Source organism: Neolamprologus brichardi, chromosome 9, assembly GCF_056152115.1.
Source record: "Neolamprologus brichardi isolate AB-2024 chromosome 9, ASM5615211v1, whole genome shotgun sequence".
NCBI classification, from domain to species: domain Eukaryota; kingdom Metazoa; phylum Chordata; class Actinopteri; order Cichliformes; family Cichlidae; genus Neolamprologus; species Neolamprologus brichardi.
Window position 1 is genome coordinate 21,825,260 of NC_142112.1, and position 17,638 is coordinate 21,842,897.

At 43.1% G+C, this 17,638-nt stretch overlaps 2 protein-coding genes and 3 non-coding genes across 5 annotated transcripts; 4 read left to right on the forward strand and 1 right to left on the reverse strand.

The window, feature by feature from the left end:
* Positions 1-372: 372 nt before the first annotated feature.
* Positions 373-11,530, reverse strand: rdh10a (retinol dehydrogenase 10a). Its single transcript, XM_006794611.3, has 6 exons — positions 10,897-11,530; positions 10,309-10,544; positions 3,903-4,001; positions 2,722-2,867; positions 2,016-2,147; positions 373-1,888 (listed from the first exon to the last, which is right to left on the reverse strand). Exons 1-6 carry the CDS (start codon positions 11,180-11,182, stop codon positions 1,765-1,767), a joined length of 1,023 nt encoding a protein of 340 aa, XP_006794674.1. The 5' UTR covers positions 11,183-11,530; the 3' UTR covers positions 373-1,764.
* Positions 11,531-13,187: 1,657 nt separating this feature from the next.
* Positions 13,188-17,458, forward strand: rpl7 (ribosomal protein L7). The gene is made up of 7 exons (XM_006794610.3): positions 13,188-13,272; positions 13,775-13,874; positions 13,974-14,140; positions 14,539-14,676; positions 16,241-16,350; positions 16,877-17,092; positions 17,402-17,458. Exons 1-6 carry the CDS (start codon positions 13,259-13,261, stop codon positions 17,083-17,085), a joined length of 738 nt encoding a protein of 245 aa, XP_006794673.1. The 5' UTR covers positions 13,188-13,258; the 3' UTR covers positions 17,086-17,092; positions 17,402-17,458.
* On the forward strand, positions 14,769-14,860 carry LOC118454485 (small nucleolar SNORD12/SNORD106). Its single transcript, XR_004843759.1, has one exon. It is a non-coding gene; the product is annotated as a small nucleolar SNORD12/SNORD106 (small nucleolar RNA).
* Positions 16,418-16,510, forward strand: LOC118454487 (small nucleolar SNORD12/SNORD106). The gene has a single exon (XR_004843761.1). It is a non-coding gene; the product is annotated as a small nucleolar SNORD12/SNORD106 (small nucleolar RNA).
* LOC118454486 (small nucleolar SNORD12/SNORD106) lies at positions 17,138-17,230 on the forward strand. The gene has a single exon (XR_004843760.1). It is a non-coding gene; the product is annotated as a small nucleolar SNORD12/SNORD106 (small nucleolar RNA).
* Positions 17,459-17,638: the final 180 nt, after the last annotated feature.

Here is a 17,638-nt window from a genome sequence, read left to right on the forward strand (position 1 = left end):
AGTAATTCACTGAATTCAAAATAATTTCATGGTGCTCTGTGCTGAATAATGGTTTGATCTGAGGTTAGAGTGGATAACTACAGTCATCGCTGTGCAATTTATGACTGCAGCTCAGGTCACCAGACTTAGAGGCAGGAATGTGGGTGTAAACACTTCGCTGGAGGTCAGGATGCGAGTTTCCCCTTTTGATTATATTTAGATTTAGAGCATTTGTGCCTTTATTAGATGCAGAGATGAAGTGTGGGAAAACAGGAGTGGAATGACAGCTGCAGGCTGGATGTTGCACTCATGCGGTATGTCAGTATAAGTCAAACGGACAGTCGCGTGGTGACTGGCGGCTAAGAAGACACCGTGTAATAATCTAAATCACTTTATTAATTTAAGTTAGGTAGAGACACTAAACATTGGAACCACATTTGCTCTTCTATGGAGCAGTCTTCAGAAAAATTACAAAAAGAGGCTTATGTCATACTGTCAAAAAAAAAAAGGCAAAAAATAAGAGGTAGAGAATTTAGGCTCATCACTGACTGAAGGAATGATGCCTATTGGAATGTAGTTGAAATTCAGGGAAATAATAATAATAATAATAATAAAAAGGGTATATAAAACAGTCATTTATCAAATATGGTGGACACAGTTAGTTGGGGACACTGGGGTAATTCACAATATTTAAACATATACACTTTAACTGGACGAGGTGGACACTGGGCAGGTGTTAACTTTAGGGGAAAAATAATAATGAAAAGCTGTCTTTAATACATTTCCCTCAATCACATCAGTGTTGAAACAGCAGTTTAAAGTGGAGCTTTTTTTAAAAAGAAAAAAAATACAACAATAGGTAACAAATTTACATTATGAACGCATTAAAAAAAGAAATTAAAATCATCTGGATTTCTCCCTAAGCAGTACATTCTGAATGTGTCGCGCATGCCAATTCAGCCCAGGACGCCACTCCCTCGTGCGCTTTTCCTGCAGTGACAGGACCGCCGAGGGACACTGCTGAATCCCATTAGATTGGAAATGCTGTGAAGATTAAAGTCCGCTACAATCTGGCTATTGCAACGTTTCATTTGGATTGATATTAATATACGCTATATGCATCTAATGCAAGTACTGAACATAAGAAAAAAAAAGGAGTATAGTTAACTTAAATGGTGAGATTTTTTTTTCCTTTCCTGTTACTTTACTTTTGATGGCACGAGCTAAAAATCAGAGCCGGAGAAACTTGTTTCCTGACTGAAAAAGAGCCTCTGTGTGGGGTAGACGGAAACGCTGTGTTAATCCTTTCTACACGGAGAATGCTGGCAGTGTAGAAAAATCAGAAGAAGATAAACAAAAACCATCAGAAATTACAGTGCATGTCTACAAAAATAAAATAAGTGAAAAAAGATTACTGTTTGTACAGTAACATACTGTATATTTCCACAATGACACTAGATAAGGCTGGTGACTACATTACGTAAATAGTTAATTACTGGATATCTTTTTCTGTATGATTTCAAAACTAGTGACACAGTATATAGATGTTGGTTTCTTTAAACAAACTTAAAAAAAAAAAAGACAAAAAATAAATCCTTTGTAGTACACAGCTTTCTTTGTTCCAGAGGAACAATATGGTAAACCTTTGCATTTGCTCAATGCAAGTGCACCAGTCTAGATTCAGTCTTTTTTTTTTTCTTTTTTTCCTTCCATCTCCGTCCTCAGTGGTTGTTTCCTCATACTTGCAGGTTTAAATTCCCCTGTTCATATTGCAAACAGCACCCCCTAGATCCCATTCTTTGCCTCATTGTTGTTCATGGCCTCCTTTCTCTGAGCTAGGAAGGGGTACATGCACTTGTCGGCGCCTAGGAACCGGTACATGCACACAATGGCCTCGAAGGGCAGGATGCTGTGGAGACAGGACGGAGATAAGATTAGCGAGAGACACTGGATACCCCTGCGCAGTACACTGAAGGCCGATGGAGTGGGCCAGGAGGGTGGGGGTGGAGGGTTAAAACAAAAAAGAGGCAGCTCACCTTTTCATGAAGTTGACCATGTAGACGATGCGAGGCGTGCAGATCATGGGCTGGTCGGTGAGGATGGCCCTCATGGCTTGTTTCACGCAGAACTCTGGCTTCAGAGGAGGGAGAAAGGGTTCGATTTCCTTCCTGAAGGGAAAGAAATCACGGTCATCATTGAGAAAGGAATTCAGGGAAAATGTGCGTCAAATTTAGTTAAACTAATTAAATTTATGAGGAAATACAATTAGGGATGATTGAAGTCATTCAGTAAATTAACGTGGGTGGAAACATGAGAGGAAGTCTGAGAACACTTCAAGGAGCGCTGACAAACTTCAGGAAATCCATGAACATAAGTGATACTGGTACTAAGGATTGCTCCAAAATGGTGGGGCAATAAAGACAGAGCACATGCCAGCTGCTGACTGCACCCATCAAACAAAGTGAGGACTATTAGAGCAGCACGGAGGGCGGAGGGGAGAGGAGGCTAGCCCAGGTGCACCTGTTGGTGAGGTTTTCCCCTGGGAAAACAAAGTAGCCCTCTTTGTTTAAGCAGAGTGTTGACCTAAGGAATACCACTCACTTTATAATAACTGTAACACCACAGATTGTCAGCTGCCGCTTTGAAGTTTTAAAAATGGGTGTTTGAGGCAGTTTAATGAAGTGGAGATTACAGGTGACAAACTCACTGCAGGTGCACGAAAGCTTATTACTGGCCGCTAACCTTATCCTGCAGCCTTTAAACATTCCTGTGTCGACCAGGTACGGGCACACCAGAGTCATACTGATGCCGTCCTTCTCCGAGGCCTTCAGCTCGTGGCTCAGCGACTCGTGGAACCCGATGGCACCGAACTTGCTGGCACAGTAATCCTGAGGGAATGAAGAGAGAGGGAGAGAGAACGGGTTAGCTCCGTAAACCCCCTGCCTGCACCCAGGGACTACAGAACACTATGAAACATGCCCCGTGGCCACAGAGGTCTCTCTTTGCTGTTAATGATACATCCTCCACACACAAAAAACAACAAGGACAAAAAAAAAACACCCCAGAGTGAGTCCGCTGTTCTACGGTTTCATTAGCATTCTTCTCCAATGCTTCAGGAGACTGCGCTGCTTGGCGGGAAGGTTTTGATGTGGTTCACTGTGGAAATAATCTATTTTTTTTAAAGAAAAAGACCTGGGCAAACACGGATGCATGTCGATAAACAGAAAGAGGACAAAGGGATTGGTCTGTGCCCACATGACAGGCGAAGGCTTTGGTTCTAACTTGCACGTCTGAAGTGACATTTCAGGCATTTCCAGGAACCGTAAAAGCGTGACCAAAAAAAGAGTAGGCTTAATTTTTATGGATAAATGCTTAAACAAAAGTCAAATGTTATCCCTACAGACTGTTAGAAATGGATACTGTTCTCAGCTAAGGGGATAAATGAGAGCTCTGTTCCCTGACATATGAAAATGAAACATTCTAGGAGGACCACCGGTTAAATGACCCCCCAGTAAATATTTTATTATGCATTTAAAAAAAAAAAAAAACTATAGGAAGGAAAACCAAAACCATATCCATTGAAAGCTGCTGTGAACTGAATACTGAGTGAGCACCAAGTTGTTCACAAAGCAGTGATGAAGATGTCTCTGTCCCTCGGGGGAGCTGTCAGCTCATTCTGGCCCTGGGGCCAGAGCCCAATAGGGGCCCCACACCCCCACTGCTGAAGATAGAGGAATCTATAAGAGGCTCCCAATGCTCATCTGTGTTCCTAAATTTAACGGGTGGAGGGACAACTAGAGAAAGGGGGCCTAACCTCCCCCCGTCTCAGTGTGCTAGCTGGCACGGACGCCTTTGGGGAACAGCACTGGTTTTGGATGGTGGGAAAGATGGGATGTGCATGTGTTGTTGTGTATGATACTAACCTCCACTCCAGCTGTGCTAAATAAACCCAGGGAGCTGGCAACCGTCACAATGTGGCCATGATTCAGCTCCAGCATCTTGGGGAGAAACGCCTTGGTGGTCTAAAGGGGGGAAGGACAGAAGAGACAGAAGGGCAAAGAGAAAAAAGAGGAAGGTTAGTTCACTTGTGCAGTTTGTCTGTGCCAGAGCCCTTTGATCCTCTCTGCCTTCCCTCTCATCCCCCCCCCCCTCCTCTGTTTCTCTCCCTTCTCCATGGTGATGCAGAGAGAGGCGTCTGAATGAGAATTCATAACATGCATAAAAACAGACCGAGCGCTGGAGGTGCAGCATTTGAAAATATAAACATAGAACTTCTATCCTTTCCGAGTCAGTTACTGAAGAGGGGAAAGATGAAATGTCGCCCTCTCCGTACAGTCTGTGCTTTTCCCACACAGATCTGGTGCCCGCCGTTGGGCCCTGCACTAAAGAGCTGGTGACAACACCAATCACGGGCCTCCGTTCACTCAACACTTCCAACAATACAGTCCGGCTTCTCATCTACCTACACGGCCTCGCGCCCGGCCGGAGCGCCAGCCAGCAGAACAGTCTACAAGATGAAAGCGTTTCTAACTGGAGCGGTTCCACTGGCGAGTCCGGTGGAGCTAGCGAGGGTGGTGAGAGGAGCAGCACACACAGAGTTAGCCGTTACACTTGATTAACCTATGGATTCATTCCTCATTCTGCCCGTCAGCTGACTTTGGAGTTGCCCTGGACACAGCGTGAGCCAATCAGCAGGTGTGACATGTGACGGCAATGATAGGAACTGACCAATCACTCTCCCACTAGGAGGTCTACAAAAACAACCATCAGGCCTTTTGTTGGGAGCAGAGCTAAATCTATTCCAGTCAGATGTGTGCTGCCATAGTGAAGAACAATGCACGTGTCCTTGAGGACTGTTAAAATGTTACTGAGGCAAGACACACACACACACACACACACACACACACACACACACACACACACACACTAGACTGAGACTTCAAATAGCTTAGTAATTAATAAATAATGATCCTCACAAGGGCTACAGCTACAGCCTGCAGTATGTATTGCTTTTCAGCCGAATAAATGGACCTTTCCAAGACATCTTTGGGAAAGAAAGCTGTTTTCTGTGGTTGCTGTTAAATTGGTTAACACTGTAGAGAAACGATTCAGCCTCCTTTATAAACATTTTCCTGGATCGGAGCGCAGAGCCAGCGAGACGAGAGAGCGCGGTACCAGGTAGTACAGCCGTGAAACTTCTGGTAGGGGGAGGACGAGCCTCATTAAAACTGCACCCAGAGATTAACTGCATCGGCCCTACTGACCTGAAGCATAATCTCCGTTAAGCTTGACATTTGCGTTTAGAGGTCCCTCTCCTTGTTTAGTGAGGTAAATAAAACTGGAAGCAATAACTCACGTTTACAGAGTGGTTTAAAGGAAGGTGACTTCATCGCTTTGGAGTTTATTCTACAGTCAGGTATAACTGATCTGACTCCGTTCCAAACATCTGCACTTTTCCAGGACATAAATTGCTGCAATATTCAACTCATTGAATGATGGGGCCTAAAGAGAGGGAGTGAGAGAACATGAAGCCCGGGCAAAAGCTGAGAAAGACCTCTGCGAGCCAGAATGGCAGTGAAAGAGGGAGGGAGTTGCGTGCAAATGAAGCATTAACTTAAGATATGCCCGTAGCTGATTTGAGCCAGCGTCCCCCCCACCCCACTCCCACAGCAACTTTTAGAGAGTGGGGAATGACTCGATCTGGCACATACATTACTAGCAAAGCCAATACACAAATTCAATTGGACAATTCTGCTGAGTGGTCTGAGGGGAACTGAGAGGAAGGATGATTTCCTCTGATGGAGGACGGGTCTAAACGTGACCGACCGTCCCATCTCTCCCCACCCGTCCTGCTTCTCATGGCAATCCTGGCATGTGGGTATGACCCCCACTGACCTCTCAGACACAAAATGTGTGAAGGCAACCGGGGGCTCGTGTCTTACATCAGAGCTGCCGTAATTGGGTCTCAACGCTCCCTTGTTCCGCTAAATTACCCGCTGACACAGCCGGGCCTCCTTGGCCTATGTGGGGGTGCCCTGCCCGCTGCACCCCCTAATTGGTGCGTGCCCCCAGGAGCATTTAAGCCACACAAAGCTTCTTGCAGCTGGGGTGTCAGGCTGCATTAGTGCTAGCGCCTGACCAACAGGAATATGAACGAAATATTGGCCTTTGCGTAGGACCAGATGGCCATTTAATTGGGCTGACTTCTCCCTGGACGAGAGAACCAAGTTGGGAGGGAGAAAAAAAAATGCCTGAGCTCCGGAGCTTGTCCGATCCTGTAGTAGATCATGAAATCTGAGTGGGCTGGGCTGACGTTAGTGGTCATCGGGGATGACTGATGCAGATTGTTTATGTTGTATTGACCATACCAAGTGGTAGCCATCCCCTGCGTACAGCTCAAACTCTCAGTTTGGAGAACTGCTCTCTAGAAAACATCAGTGCACAAACATAACCTCAAAGCTCATCTGTAGGCTCAGGTTTTCCCCAAGTATGGTGTTTTATGACTGGTCAATTTGATTTTCTGGACAAATTAGGAGCTGGATAAGGAATTATAATTGTTTTATAGTCACGTTTTAAGCCACGGGATTTATCTGAATAATGAAATCCTAATTTTAATTCTGCTTTTGTGGTGGTTCAGGAGGTAGAGGTCATCTACCAATCGCAAAGTTGGTGGTTTGATCCTTGATTGCTCCAGTCCAACGCCAAAGTAACCTTGGGTGAGATACTGATCCCCAAGTTGTATAGAAAGCACTTACGCAGAGAGAAAAAGTGATTGTATGACTGAGTGTGACTGGGTGAATGAGGTAAGTTGTATAAAGTGCTTCGAGAATAGTAAAGCACCATATAAGCACCAGTCTATTAACATTTTCCTATAAAAATGTTTTATGTTTTTTTTATAAGTTTCTATAAAAAAGTAATGAATATTGTATGAGAACCATTAATGTCACAATAGCTGCTCAGAGTGATAATTCACAGAATGTCATGATCTTCTTTTGTTCTTTATCGCTTTTCTTAGTATCCACTTTATTAGTTTAATTCTATTTGAACTGAAAAACAACTTTTTCAAAGAATCAGTCAAGTTTTTTTTTTGTAATGAAAGGAAAAAGATTCTTTAGTACCATCTTATAAAATCTTTGGACAGAACAAGGAATTTAAAAGAGGTTTTTTTTTTTAAAAAAACAACAAAAAAACCAAACAATCATAATTAACACTCTTTCGCAGTTATTTTAAGAACTAAACTGCTAAATGGACGGGGGTAATCTTCAGACCAAAACACTAGAAAAATATAATTATCTACAGCCCATGAACAGGTATGTGCGGGAGGAGAACAGTGACACGGCCATGGCTAGCTTCACTGCGGGGTACAGGTGCACTGGGCTTGAGGAGGGGCCCATATAAAACCAGTCAAGTAGGACCCTTCTGCCTGGCTGCCTCCTTTCTCTGGCTACAGCAGGAATGCGGCCTGCGGAACTTGGCTCCTGTCGCCTGGCATCTTGTCAAGCTGATCCACAGACAAGAAACCAATTGTCAGATAAAGTGGGTCAGCAGCAGCTTACCATTACCCTCTCGCCTGTGGATGGGACGGCAGTGCCTTCCTTCCCCTTTTCTTTCCCCTGCTCTTTTCCCGCCGTGTCGCTCCCGAGCGCTCGGTGAGTTCGTGCTGTCGCACAAGAGGTGTAGGATTTCCACGAGAGGGCGGATAGCCGCTTATTGTTCACGAGCCACCTGTTGGATAACCAGCTCAAGATGCTGAGGATAATTTCCTCTCATGTCATTCCACTAAACACACACGCTAATCCTCAAAAACAAACTCTGGTGACACTGGTGGAATGACTGCACAGCCCCTTTCCCAGCATGACTAAGAACCGAGTTGCAAACATCACAAATTGCCAGCTGGACTAATCAAAGCATCGTCAGACAAATTCAAAGTGATGACCCCCCCCCCTTCTCATAAAAAACCTAAAGGGAGGAAGGGACTGAATCATAGCGGTTAGCGTGTGTGTGGCAGAGCCGGATGAACAGCGCTGGCCTCCGTGACTCCCATGCAGCTGCACCCACTGCCTCCAAATCAGGTTGGGAGGAGTCAGAGGGGCCTGTGGAAGGAAGACAGAAGAAGTGTGGGGTCTGAGCCGGGCCTGTTTGGCAGACACCCACGCGACACTACGATTACCATCCGCTTCCTGCTCACAACTCCATCCCTGCCTTATTCCAATACTCTGTCCAACAAATGAGGACTTGCTTATTTTTACACCCAGCTGTGCCATTTGTGGGAAACGCTTTGAACTTGCAGCCATTTGCAGTTGAAATCGTGGCTGTTTAAAAACCATCCGGGATTATGGAGAGGAGGAAGCTGGGTTTGGAGGGCTTGACATTGCCATTACAGTGTTTTGCCAAACAGTGACACAGAAAAAGCAGAGTACGATGCGTGCCTAAAGAAAACACACACCGGGCCTTTTTACGCGCACTGCTGAGACATCAAAATATACTTTTTTTTTTTAAAAAGAGAAGCTTGTCAGTGTGAGAAAAAAAAAAATGGCAAGCACACTTGGAAACCTGCTTCTGTAAACTGATCTGAATAGCTGTTCTTGCACTTTTCAAATACAAATTCTCCTATAACATACCTTTAGGGATAGCATTTTGTAAAACATGTGAAAACACGTGCCTTAACAGGTTTTTAAAGCTGGCCTAAAAGCCTTTCACGACGCGGACATACACTGAAGTTATTTGTTGAGTCAAAAACCACAAGTAAGCCGTTGGAGGTACCTGTTGTTCAGAAAAAAAGGGGAGAAAAAAAAAATCAAAAATCAAAAGGTTTATATAATACCTGCCACCTGCATGCAGTGACTAACTGCAGTGAGTTTGAAAGGAAAGTGGACAGTTCCCCTGTTAGTTTAATCTCTATTCATCTAGCTTGTGTCATTAATGAACCACATCCTCCATTCTGGCTGTCGCCATTCATTAAGTCCTTCTTTCATCTGCTCCCCCCCCTCCGCACACACACACCTCTAAAGAAACCGCGCTCACCATAGAATACAGGAAAACACAAACATCTATTTAAAAAAAAAAAAAATCTACTACCAAATCACTGGACCCTGACTCCAAATCCTGGATTTAAAGAGCACTGAGATATCCAGCAGAATGCTTGAATGGGGCATCCATTAAAGAGGAAATCCGCACAACCTGCGTGAGCGATACCACAAGAGATTTTTCATGCTCGATTAGGAAGCTTGAAGTCACTGTGGTTTCATGGCATGACTGAGAATGCCGTTCTCTGTAAACAACAAATAAAATAAAAAGATAAGAGCCTGGGGCCAACGCCTCAAAAATGAAGATATTCTGGATCACTTGACAATATGTTGTGACAACTAAATTCACGCATGAAGTGGGGAATTCAGAACCAGTCTGCCAGGTGAAAGACTTATTCTCAATCCATGCGGTTTACTCCAAACAAAGCTTATAAGCCAAATTTACACAGTCATTGCTGCTGTTCCACAGGGGGTGGCTATAGTGAAGAAATGCAATCAATTCTCATTAAGGTTGGTCTAAAGGCTCCAAAAGAGTAAACATCCATCTTTAAATTGAATAAAGCTCTTTATTAAATTTCTAATAGCTTTGGCAGTCTGCAACCACAGTCTTCCCACACCCCAAAAACACACAGACACACAAAAAAACCTGTGATAGCTGGTTACACGCTACAGCTTGTGCTTATCTAAAGCGCAGCATATTCACTCCATCAAGTCCACGTAGCCTCTCAGATAAGTAGTCACACTGAAAGGCTCGAGGAACGGAGCCAGAGTAAAAATCTGATATGCAACAAATCACCAACTGCCAGCAAAATGTGGTGAGCTGATCTAAGACAGATCCAACCTACGTACAGAACCCCGTTTCCATCACGCACAGTCGGTTTGTGCAGATCTGTGCAGCTGAGGAGATGAGACGGAGCCGCTGACATACCTCTGGGATCATCATCGGCTGTGGCTGCCAAAGCGGAGCAAAGGCAAAGATTTAAAAAAGCCAAACCCGTGACTTTCCTCTGGCAGAATGAAAGCAAGTGGAGCTGAAATCTGAACATGCAAGGCAACTATTTATGGTCATAGTTTCTTAGGCCTGGAGGCACACACACACACACACCTTTGATTCTTCAGTTTGGCACAGAGAAGGATAAGATTATGAACAGGCATACGAGTCAGAGCGGAGACATTCCTGTGAACCTGGCATCACAGTAAACACATTCAGCAACACTGTTCTCACTGAAACTTGGGCACACACATTATACCGTCACAATAACCTCAGAGTCGCCTTATTACAACAGCTTCTACATTGGCTCACCCAGAAGTGTGCATGACAGTTGACCACCATGGTCCGCTCGATCAGCTCGTCGGGACACTCCAGGAGGTGATGGCCAGAGACGACGCCGGCGTTGTTGATGAGTATGTCCACCTCTCCCACCTCCCGACGCACCTTCTCCGCTGTGGAATACACACTCTCGCGCTTCCCTACATCACACACATAGGTGTAGACCTGCGGCTGGAAAGGTGGGACTTCCTCTACCCCTCCAACAGGTCCTGCAGAGAGGGGGGGGAATAAAAGAGAGGGAAAGCAATAGATGATCAGTGAAAGTGTGTTTAGTAGGTTGATTAAGATTATGAAAGCTAATACAGCAAAGTTAGGTGAAACTGTTTAAAAACGTACTGTCTCCATATGGAAGTATCATTCCACTGTTTGGTTATTTAAAATGAAACTTTTGAAAATCTGAGGCTGTGTCCAGTTTAACTGACTCCCTCTGACACACTTTAGTTTATTCACTCTTACACTGATCAGGACTGCAGTGTGTGTTCTTTAAATAACACTCCACCGCCCAGAAAGCCGGCTGCCAGCCTTAAAGCTTAAACCTTAAAGCAAATAAAACACTCTTACCGTCTTTGGTTACTGGAGTGTCCAGTTCATGGTAAATCTGGCGCACCATCTCCGCCGTCTCCTCGTTGCTTTGGCTGTTTATGTCCCATAAGACCAGTATCGCTCGTCTCCGGGCGAACTCCTTGGCGAACAGCCGCCCGAGGCCGCTTCCAGCGCCGGTGATCAAGCACACCTGTCCCGCCACGCTTTTCTCCTTTGGCCGCACAATCCACTTGGCTCCGGCAGTTAAAAAAGCCCAGAGCACCTTCAGAATAACTACGAAGAACTCCGCAATTATTATCATCATCTTGGCCAAAGCTTTCTATCAATTCAAATAAGCGGCGGAAGACGCGCAGGGGACTGTTTCCTTCTTGCAACCTGTTTGCAGCAGACAGGATCAGGGAAACACCGACAAACTTGGATCACAGGAATAACGGCTTATAGAAATATGGTTTAAAAGACACAAAAAATGCGAAAGAAACTTAGGCGCATGCAGGACAGATGTATGAGTGGAGTGCGAGTTCAGATGCTGCTCGGTAAGAGTCCAGTTGCCACTATAACGCACAGTTGCAGTGAGTTATGAGCAGCTACTATCAAGTGAGCCTCCTACTTCCTCTGCTGCCTCTCCACTCATCTCACTCTGGAGCGCACCTCAGGCGCTATTTATGCTGTTCAGCCATCAACGCTGGACCCAATAGGAGAGGGACTTGAGCGCCTGTCAGAATGAAGGTGATGTAACCTGAAAGATTTTAACACGAATCTCGGACTTTTTTTGTATCCTCAAGGAAGATTAGACATTAAGCTTCCCTCCTGTTTGAAAAGACTGCTTACTTGTGCGTCTCTGTGTGCGTGTTTGCGCGTTTTAGGAAAATCCCAACAATGTAAAGTTTGATAACAAGCTGTTTAAAGATATAATTAATCTTAACAGCTTAAAGCCACGAGCCACAGATCAGGCCGCACTGGACCTGCAAGTCCAGGTCAATGTCCAGCCATACGTGGAGCAAACTAAAATATCATGTTTACAAAGTATTCCCACTTTACGTTATTATTATATATTACACATTATTTTTTCTGTTAATCAGAAACTACACTTAAAGTTATAAGCCAGCTCAAGACATATCCCAGCTTTGCCTGCAATGATTTCCTGAGATCCCCACGGAGGAAAGTGACGTCGGTCGGTTAGGTAAGCCACGCACCCGGCCAGAAAAGTGATACGTCCACGCGCAAATCGTTACGCGATCACGTTTCTTCCTAATTAATATAGCCTAATTACCCTTTAATTACAATAATAATAATAAACAAAACAGGCGCACACGAATCGTCTCCATTGTGAACACGTTCATTGCCGCTTTGCAGCTCCCCCCGCACCTCAGGCTATTGTTTACACCTCTTCCAGGTTGTGCAACCTTTGCCAGCAGCCTCTCACTTGTGCTTGTTTTGTGGGCGTGTCTGAGGAACAAACAGCTGATGGAAGAATCCTTTGTAGATTCTAAGGATAAAACAAATACGTGAAAAACACCTCCGGGGAAATGTCCTCTCCAAATGTAACAATGTGCCCAAAAAGGCAAGAAAATTACAGATAAAAAAGGCACTCTGCTTTTTCAAGAGTATTAAATGATTGATGGGCTTTATCGCTGGCTCGTTTAATACAAGGCAACATTTTTAATATAAAACTACCTGCATTGGAACAGTCGAATTGAGAAGCTGACCAATGGCAAAGCTCTATTTGGGCGACGTTTCACAATTAAATTAAAACTTGTGTCTTGCATTTTGCCTGTAAAATAAAAATAAATAAATGAACAAATAAGTGGCCTTCAATCGAGTCTATATCATTTTATGATTTTTTTCATAACCTACTGGGACATAACAGTGTCTGTTATACAGCCTGAAGCAAAGTGCTGGGCGGGAGGTTCAACGCTACAGGCGCTCTCTGATCGTGCGTTGCAAAATGAAGTGTTTGTGCCCTCTGCTGGTCAGATGGCTGCATAACGCCACCTGTAGCACGGAAGTCGGGCAAAGTAGCGTTTAGATTAATTAAAAAACGAAAAGAAAAAAAAAGAAACAATATAAAATAATGTATTAAAATAAGGCCAGGTAGTTCTACACCAGAATACGTATTATAGCGTTGTCTTACCTTTAAAACATTTGTTATTACAATAATATTCCTTGCAGCAGTCTTAGAAAATAGTTGTTGATATATTAACCTATAAATTTAAGGAAGCATTTATCCAAGAGCATTATTACAGCGGGTTTTGCTTAACTTTAGTTTTGAATACATCGCTATAATTTATCCATCAGGCAGTCGGAAGGACGCTCCGCAGAGGTCCTAACGCTTTTATCCCGCACATGCGCAAACGAAAAAGCCTCTTTCTCGGTGATCGCAATGGCGGACGCAGAGTGAGTGTTTCCCTCTGTGTTAAAATCTAATCACATCCAGCATTAAACTAGCCTCTGCTGTTAATTTTACAACGCGAATAAGCTATTTAGTTCATGTATGATAGAATAATAGCAGTATTGTTACAGATGGTGATTATTACTGTTGTTAAGGGTACTTTATAATAACTGAGTCCATATAGCCGAGTTCAACATGGCTGTCTCTTTAGCGTCTGTGGATTTTACAAGTGTCCAGTTCTTGTGGTTAAAAAATTAGAACTAAAATAATAGTCAGCTATTTCAGCAACCTTTGAGTTTATGCTGTTAAACCTCTCAAGTCTCGAAAGCTATTGTATGAAGTAGTATTTACCTGTGTGGAAGCCGGCAAGTGACAGACTGGCAAGCTAGCAGCCCCCATGATTCAGTCATCGTTTCTGTTGAGCGATGTACATGTGTTCAGGTATCTTGTCCCCCATCTCGCCTCGGATTTTTTCCTTACAGCATCTTTTTTTTAACGTTTAAACAGAAAAAAGGTTCCGGCGGTCCCTGAGAGCCTTTTGAAAAGGCGAAAGGCCTACGCGGCCATGAAGGCCATGCGTGTCAAGAAGCTGCTGGCTGAGAAAAAGGTAAAGTGAAGCTTTGTGCAGACAGAAGTATTCCCGTATGGATGGAGATATCGGATAGAGCTTTGAACTGCTTCGACGTGTTTTCCCTTTTGCATCCAGGTCCGCAAGGTGACCAGGAAACTGATCTACAAGAGGGCTGAGAAGTACCACAAGGAGTACAGGCAGATGTACAGGCGTGAGATACGTATGGGCCGTATGGCTCGCAAAGTGGGAAACTTCTATGTGCCAGCTGAGCCCAAACTGGCCTTTGTCATCAGGATCAGAGGGTGAGTGATGCGCACTGCTTGGGATTCCTCTGTATCTGGCTTAAAAGAACTGCACAATCAGTTGTAAGGTGTTGTGCAGGCAGTGCCACATGAGAGGATGTCCAGCAGCTGAGCCTAAAACGTTGTGTTTAGCTGCTCAGTTGCTTGTTAATTCAGTTGCTATTGAGAAGTCATTTTTATTGAATGATTAAGCCAGTCCTTGTGGATAAATACAGTTGAGTGGTTAATGATGCATGCTCTTTCCCCGACTTATCGACTCTGCTGATACACATTTGTAATAAAAAGCCAATAATGTTCTGAAACCACTCTAAGCAGCTTAATTAGGAAGTTGTACTTTGATGGTAAGTCCAAACCGTAATCACAACATACTTTTTTTTGTTTGTTTTGTTTTTTTTCAGCATCAACGGTGTGAGCCCCAAGGTCCGCAAAGTTCTGCAGCTGCTCCGTCTGCGCCAGATCTTCAATGGTGTCTTTGTCAAGCTGAACAAGGCTTCAATCAACATGCTCAGAATTGCAGAGCCTTACATTGCTTGGGGGTAAGGACTGTGTCACTCTGAAACCTGCTGTTCAGAAATAAGAAGTGATGGTGGGGGGTATTAGCACGTCTCTAAATAGGTGATACACTTGGAATGTGGTTAATGATGCTGAACTTTTTTCCCCATCTTATCGACCATGGTGATTACTGACTGAAACTAAGCCAGTTTTGTCTGAAACCACATTTCATAGTGGTAGGTGCCAGTGTGTTGACAAATGTGAGTGTGTTGGCTTCATACTGTAATGATGCAGCCAGAAACTTTTGTAACCTGGCATTTACTACAGTGGTCATTCACTGACACTTGAAATCAACACATTAAAGTACTGTTAAACAGTTTATATAAAAATAAGCCAGTGTCAAACTAAACACAGTAAATGCTTGGCTATATTTCACAAAGCTTTAATGTCTTGATAAAGACCCAATGGAAATGTTTGTGCTCTGTGTGTTTGACATTGCTGTGTGCTGCTGTAATGGAAGAATTTACCTGATATTCACTACAACAGCCCTGTGGAAGTGTGTGTTACTTGGCACGGGAGTACACTGTAGGTTAGACTTGTAGTGTTTGCTTTTTGGTCACCTTAAGACTTCCATTTTTGATATTTATATAGCTGGTTGGGGTTACTCCTGTCCAGTCATTTATGTCAGTCTTGTTTGGATGTGTCTAAGTGACGCTTTTAATGCAGATAACTTGATCTGTATTGGTAGATGCAATATTGTTGCCAATGTTGTACTAGGTTACTGATATTTCTTTATACTATGATGGAGTCCAAGAAACACCATCATCTGCCACTGTGTAATGCTTTGTATTTAACTGTATTTAACTTTGTATTTAGTTGACTTAACATTTTTTGCATGTTGTTGACTGTGTTAATTTGGCACATCTGCATTTGGGAGGAATTGTGTAGATTTAATATTTAAAACTAAACTTTTTCCTTCATAAGATCTTAGCAAAGCAGGATTGGTTATAACACAGAACAACCCCATAGATGCATTACACAGTGGCACAATATCCTGAAAGAAGCATCAAAGCTGCAGAAATTTGAATTGTTACCATTCAATCATACCAATTAGATTAAAACAGGATCCTCAGATTGGTCAGTTGAGTCTTGAGCCTAAATTTGAACTGTCAGGTTTAGTATCCAGGCAATCTGTAACGTTAATGCAATGAGTTTTACTAAATCTGTGGGGAGAATTGCCATTCAGATTGTAGATCATGCTTCTTCCCCAAAACAATAATTTAAGTGGCATTTACAAAAATATTAAAATATGAAGCCCAAAACATTAAGAGCTCAGATTTCATCTCTCCAAACCTGGCACTTTCATGTCTAAGCAGTGGTGGGCAATTTGCCAAAAAAAGATTATGTACATCAAACTCATTAGAAGAACTCAAATTACTTAGATTTACTAAACAAGTGTTTTTCAGGTATGCTTGAAATTTAAAGTATCTTTTGAGCTAAATAAAACAAAAATGAGTATTTATAATCCTACTTCTTTATAAATTAACACACGTTAACATCATTGATTTGTGCTCCTTTCAAAACTGTAACCTTTGCTCCCCCCCCCAGGTACCCCAACCTGAAGTCTGTGCGCGAGCTCGTCTACAAACGTGGGTACGGCAAGATCAGGAAACAGCGCATTGCCCTCACAGACAACGCTTTGGTGGAGAAGTCCCTCGGTATGGAAATGTTACAGTGCCGTTGAAAATGTTTGTAGTATACCTTTTAGGTAAATGGTTGGCGGTTGATGTGGTTAATGATGTACACTTTTTTCCCCGTCTTATCGACTTTGGTGAAAAAAAGGTTGAAAACTTTGCCAGTTAAGTCTGAAGCCACATGCCAACCTAACAGGACTTTACCAAAGAGAGATTTGTAGTTGATAATTCTTGGCTTGTACTGTATTTGTTGGTCAGACGTTTTGGAACATGAAATGGAAAGATGAGGCTTGCTTATCAAGCTCGAAGAGTTTTACTTTGTGCCTGAAAAGATTGAAAACATCAGCGCTTCAAATGGCAGCAAGCACATCTGGAAATGAGTCTTGTTGTCTAAATTAAAAGAAGAAAAGCATGAGTTGCTCCAAGCAGTTTCATTCTTGGATTACCTCTATTGGTTTAATCAGCCCTTCGCTTTTAAAATTTTGAAATGAAACACTTAAATGCTAAAGCTGGCTCGCAGTTCAATTTATTAAATGCTTTTCATCTGTAGGCAAATATGGCATCATCTGTGTTGAGGACCTCATCCATGAGATTTACACAGTTGGAAAGAACTTCAAGCCCGCCAACAACTTCATGTGGCCCTTCAAGCTGTCGTCCCCACGCGGCGGCATGAACAAGAAGACCACACACTTCGTGGAGGGAGGAGATGCCGGCAACAGGGAGGATCAGATCAACAGACTGATCAGGAGGATGAACTAAAGTCGTGGTGAGTTTCAGTGATATTTTGCAGGTTTTGAAAGTAGACTGATTCGATGTGGTTAATGATGCATATTCTTTTTTCCCCATCTTATCGACTATGGTGAAAACCACTTGTTAATAAGCCAACATTGTCTGAAACCACATCTTTAGTCATTGAGCTTTAAATCACAGACTGGGAGATCTTTCTCTTTGAAAATCTATTTAAATCCAAACATGGATACATGTTGAATGCTATCTATTTTTTATTAAAGATGTGTTCCTGAGACTTTATATAACATCAAAATTCTTACCTCATTGTCTTATTTTCTTCCCCCAGGTTTTCAAAAGGACTCAAAATGTACAATAAAAATTTGGAGGAAAAAAACCTTCCTGGTCCTGTCATTAATGTGTAAATGTGTTATGAATCACGCAGGTTGTTTGGTATTTACGTGTGGGTGTGGTTGTGTACATTATTACTTAATATATTAGTAATATAATATCCACCGTTAGCCAGCGTTAATATAATATCCACCCAGGGAGTTAACTACATAAATTGGGTAGTTCTCAAGGACAC

Coding starts and splice junctions, on each gene's coding strand:
- rdh10a (XM_006794611.3), bottom strand. CDS start 11,182: ATGATGATAATAATTGCGGAGTTCTTCGTAGTTATTCTGAAGGTGCTC. Junction 4,002..10,308: donor ACTGTCATGCACACTTCTGG/GTGAGCCAATGT, acceptor TCCCCCCTTTAG/ACCACCAAGGCGTTTCTCCC. Junction 2,868..3,902: donor TTAGCACAGCTGGAGTGGAG/GTTAGTATCATA, acceptor TCATTCCCTCAG/GATTACTGTGCCAGCAAGTT.
- rpl7 (XM_006794610.3), top strand. Junction 13,875..13,973: donor AGCTGCTGGCTGAGAAAAAG/GTAAAGTGAAGC, acceptor TTTTGCATCCAG/GTCCGCAAGGTGACCAGGAA. Junction 14,141..14,538: donor TTTGTCATCAGGATCAGAGG/GTGAGTGATGCG, acceptor GTTTTTTTTCAG/CATCAACGGTGTGAGCCCCA.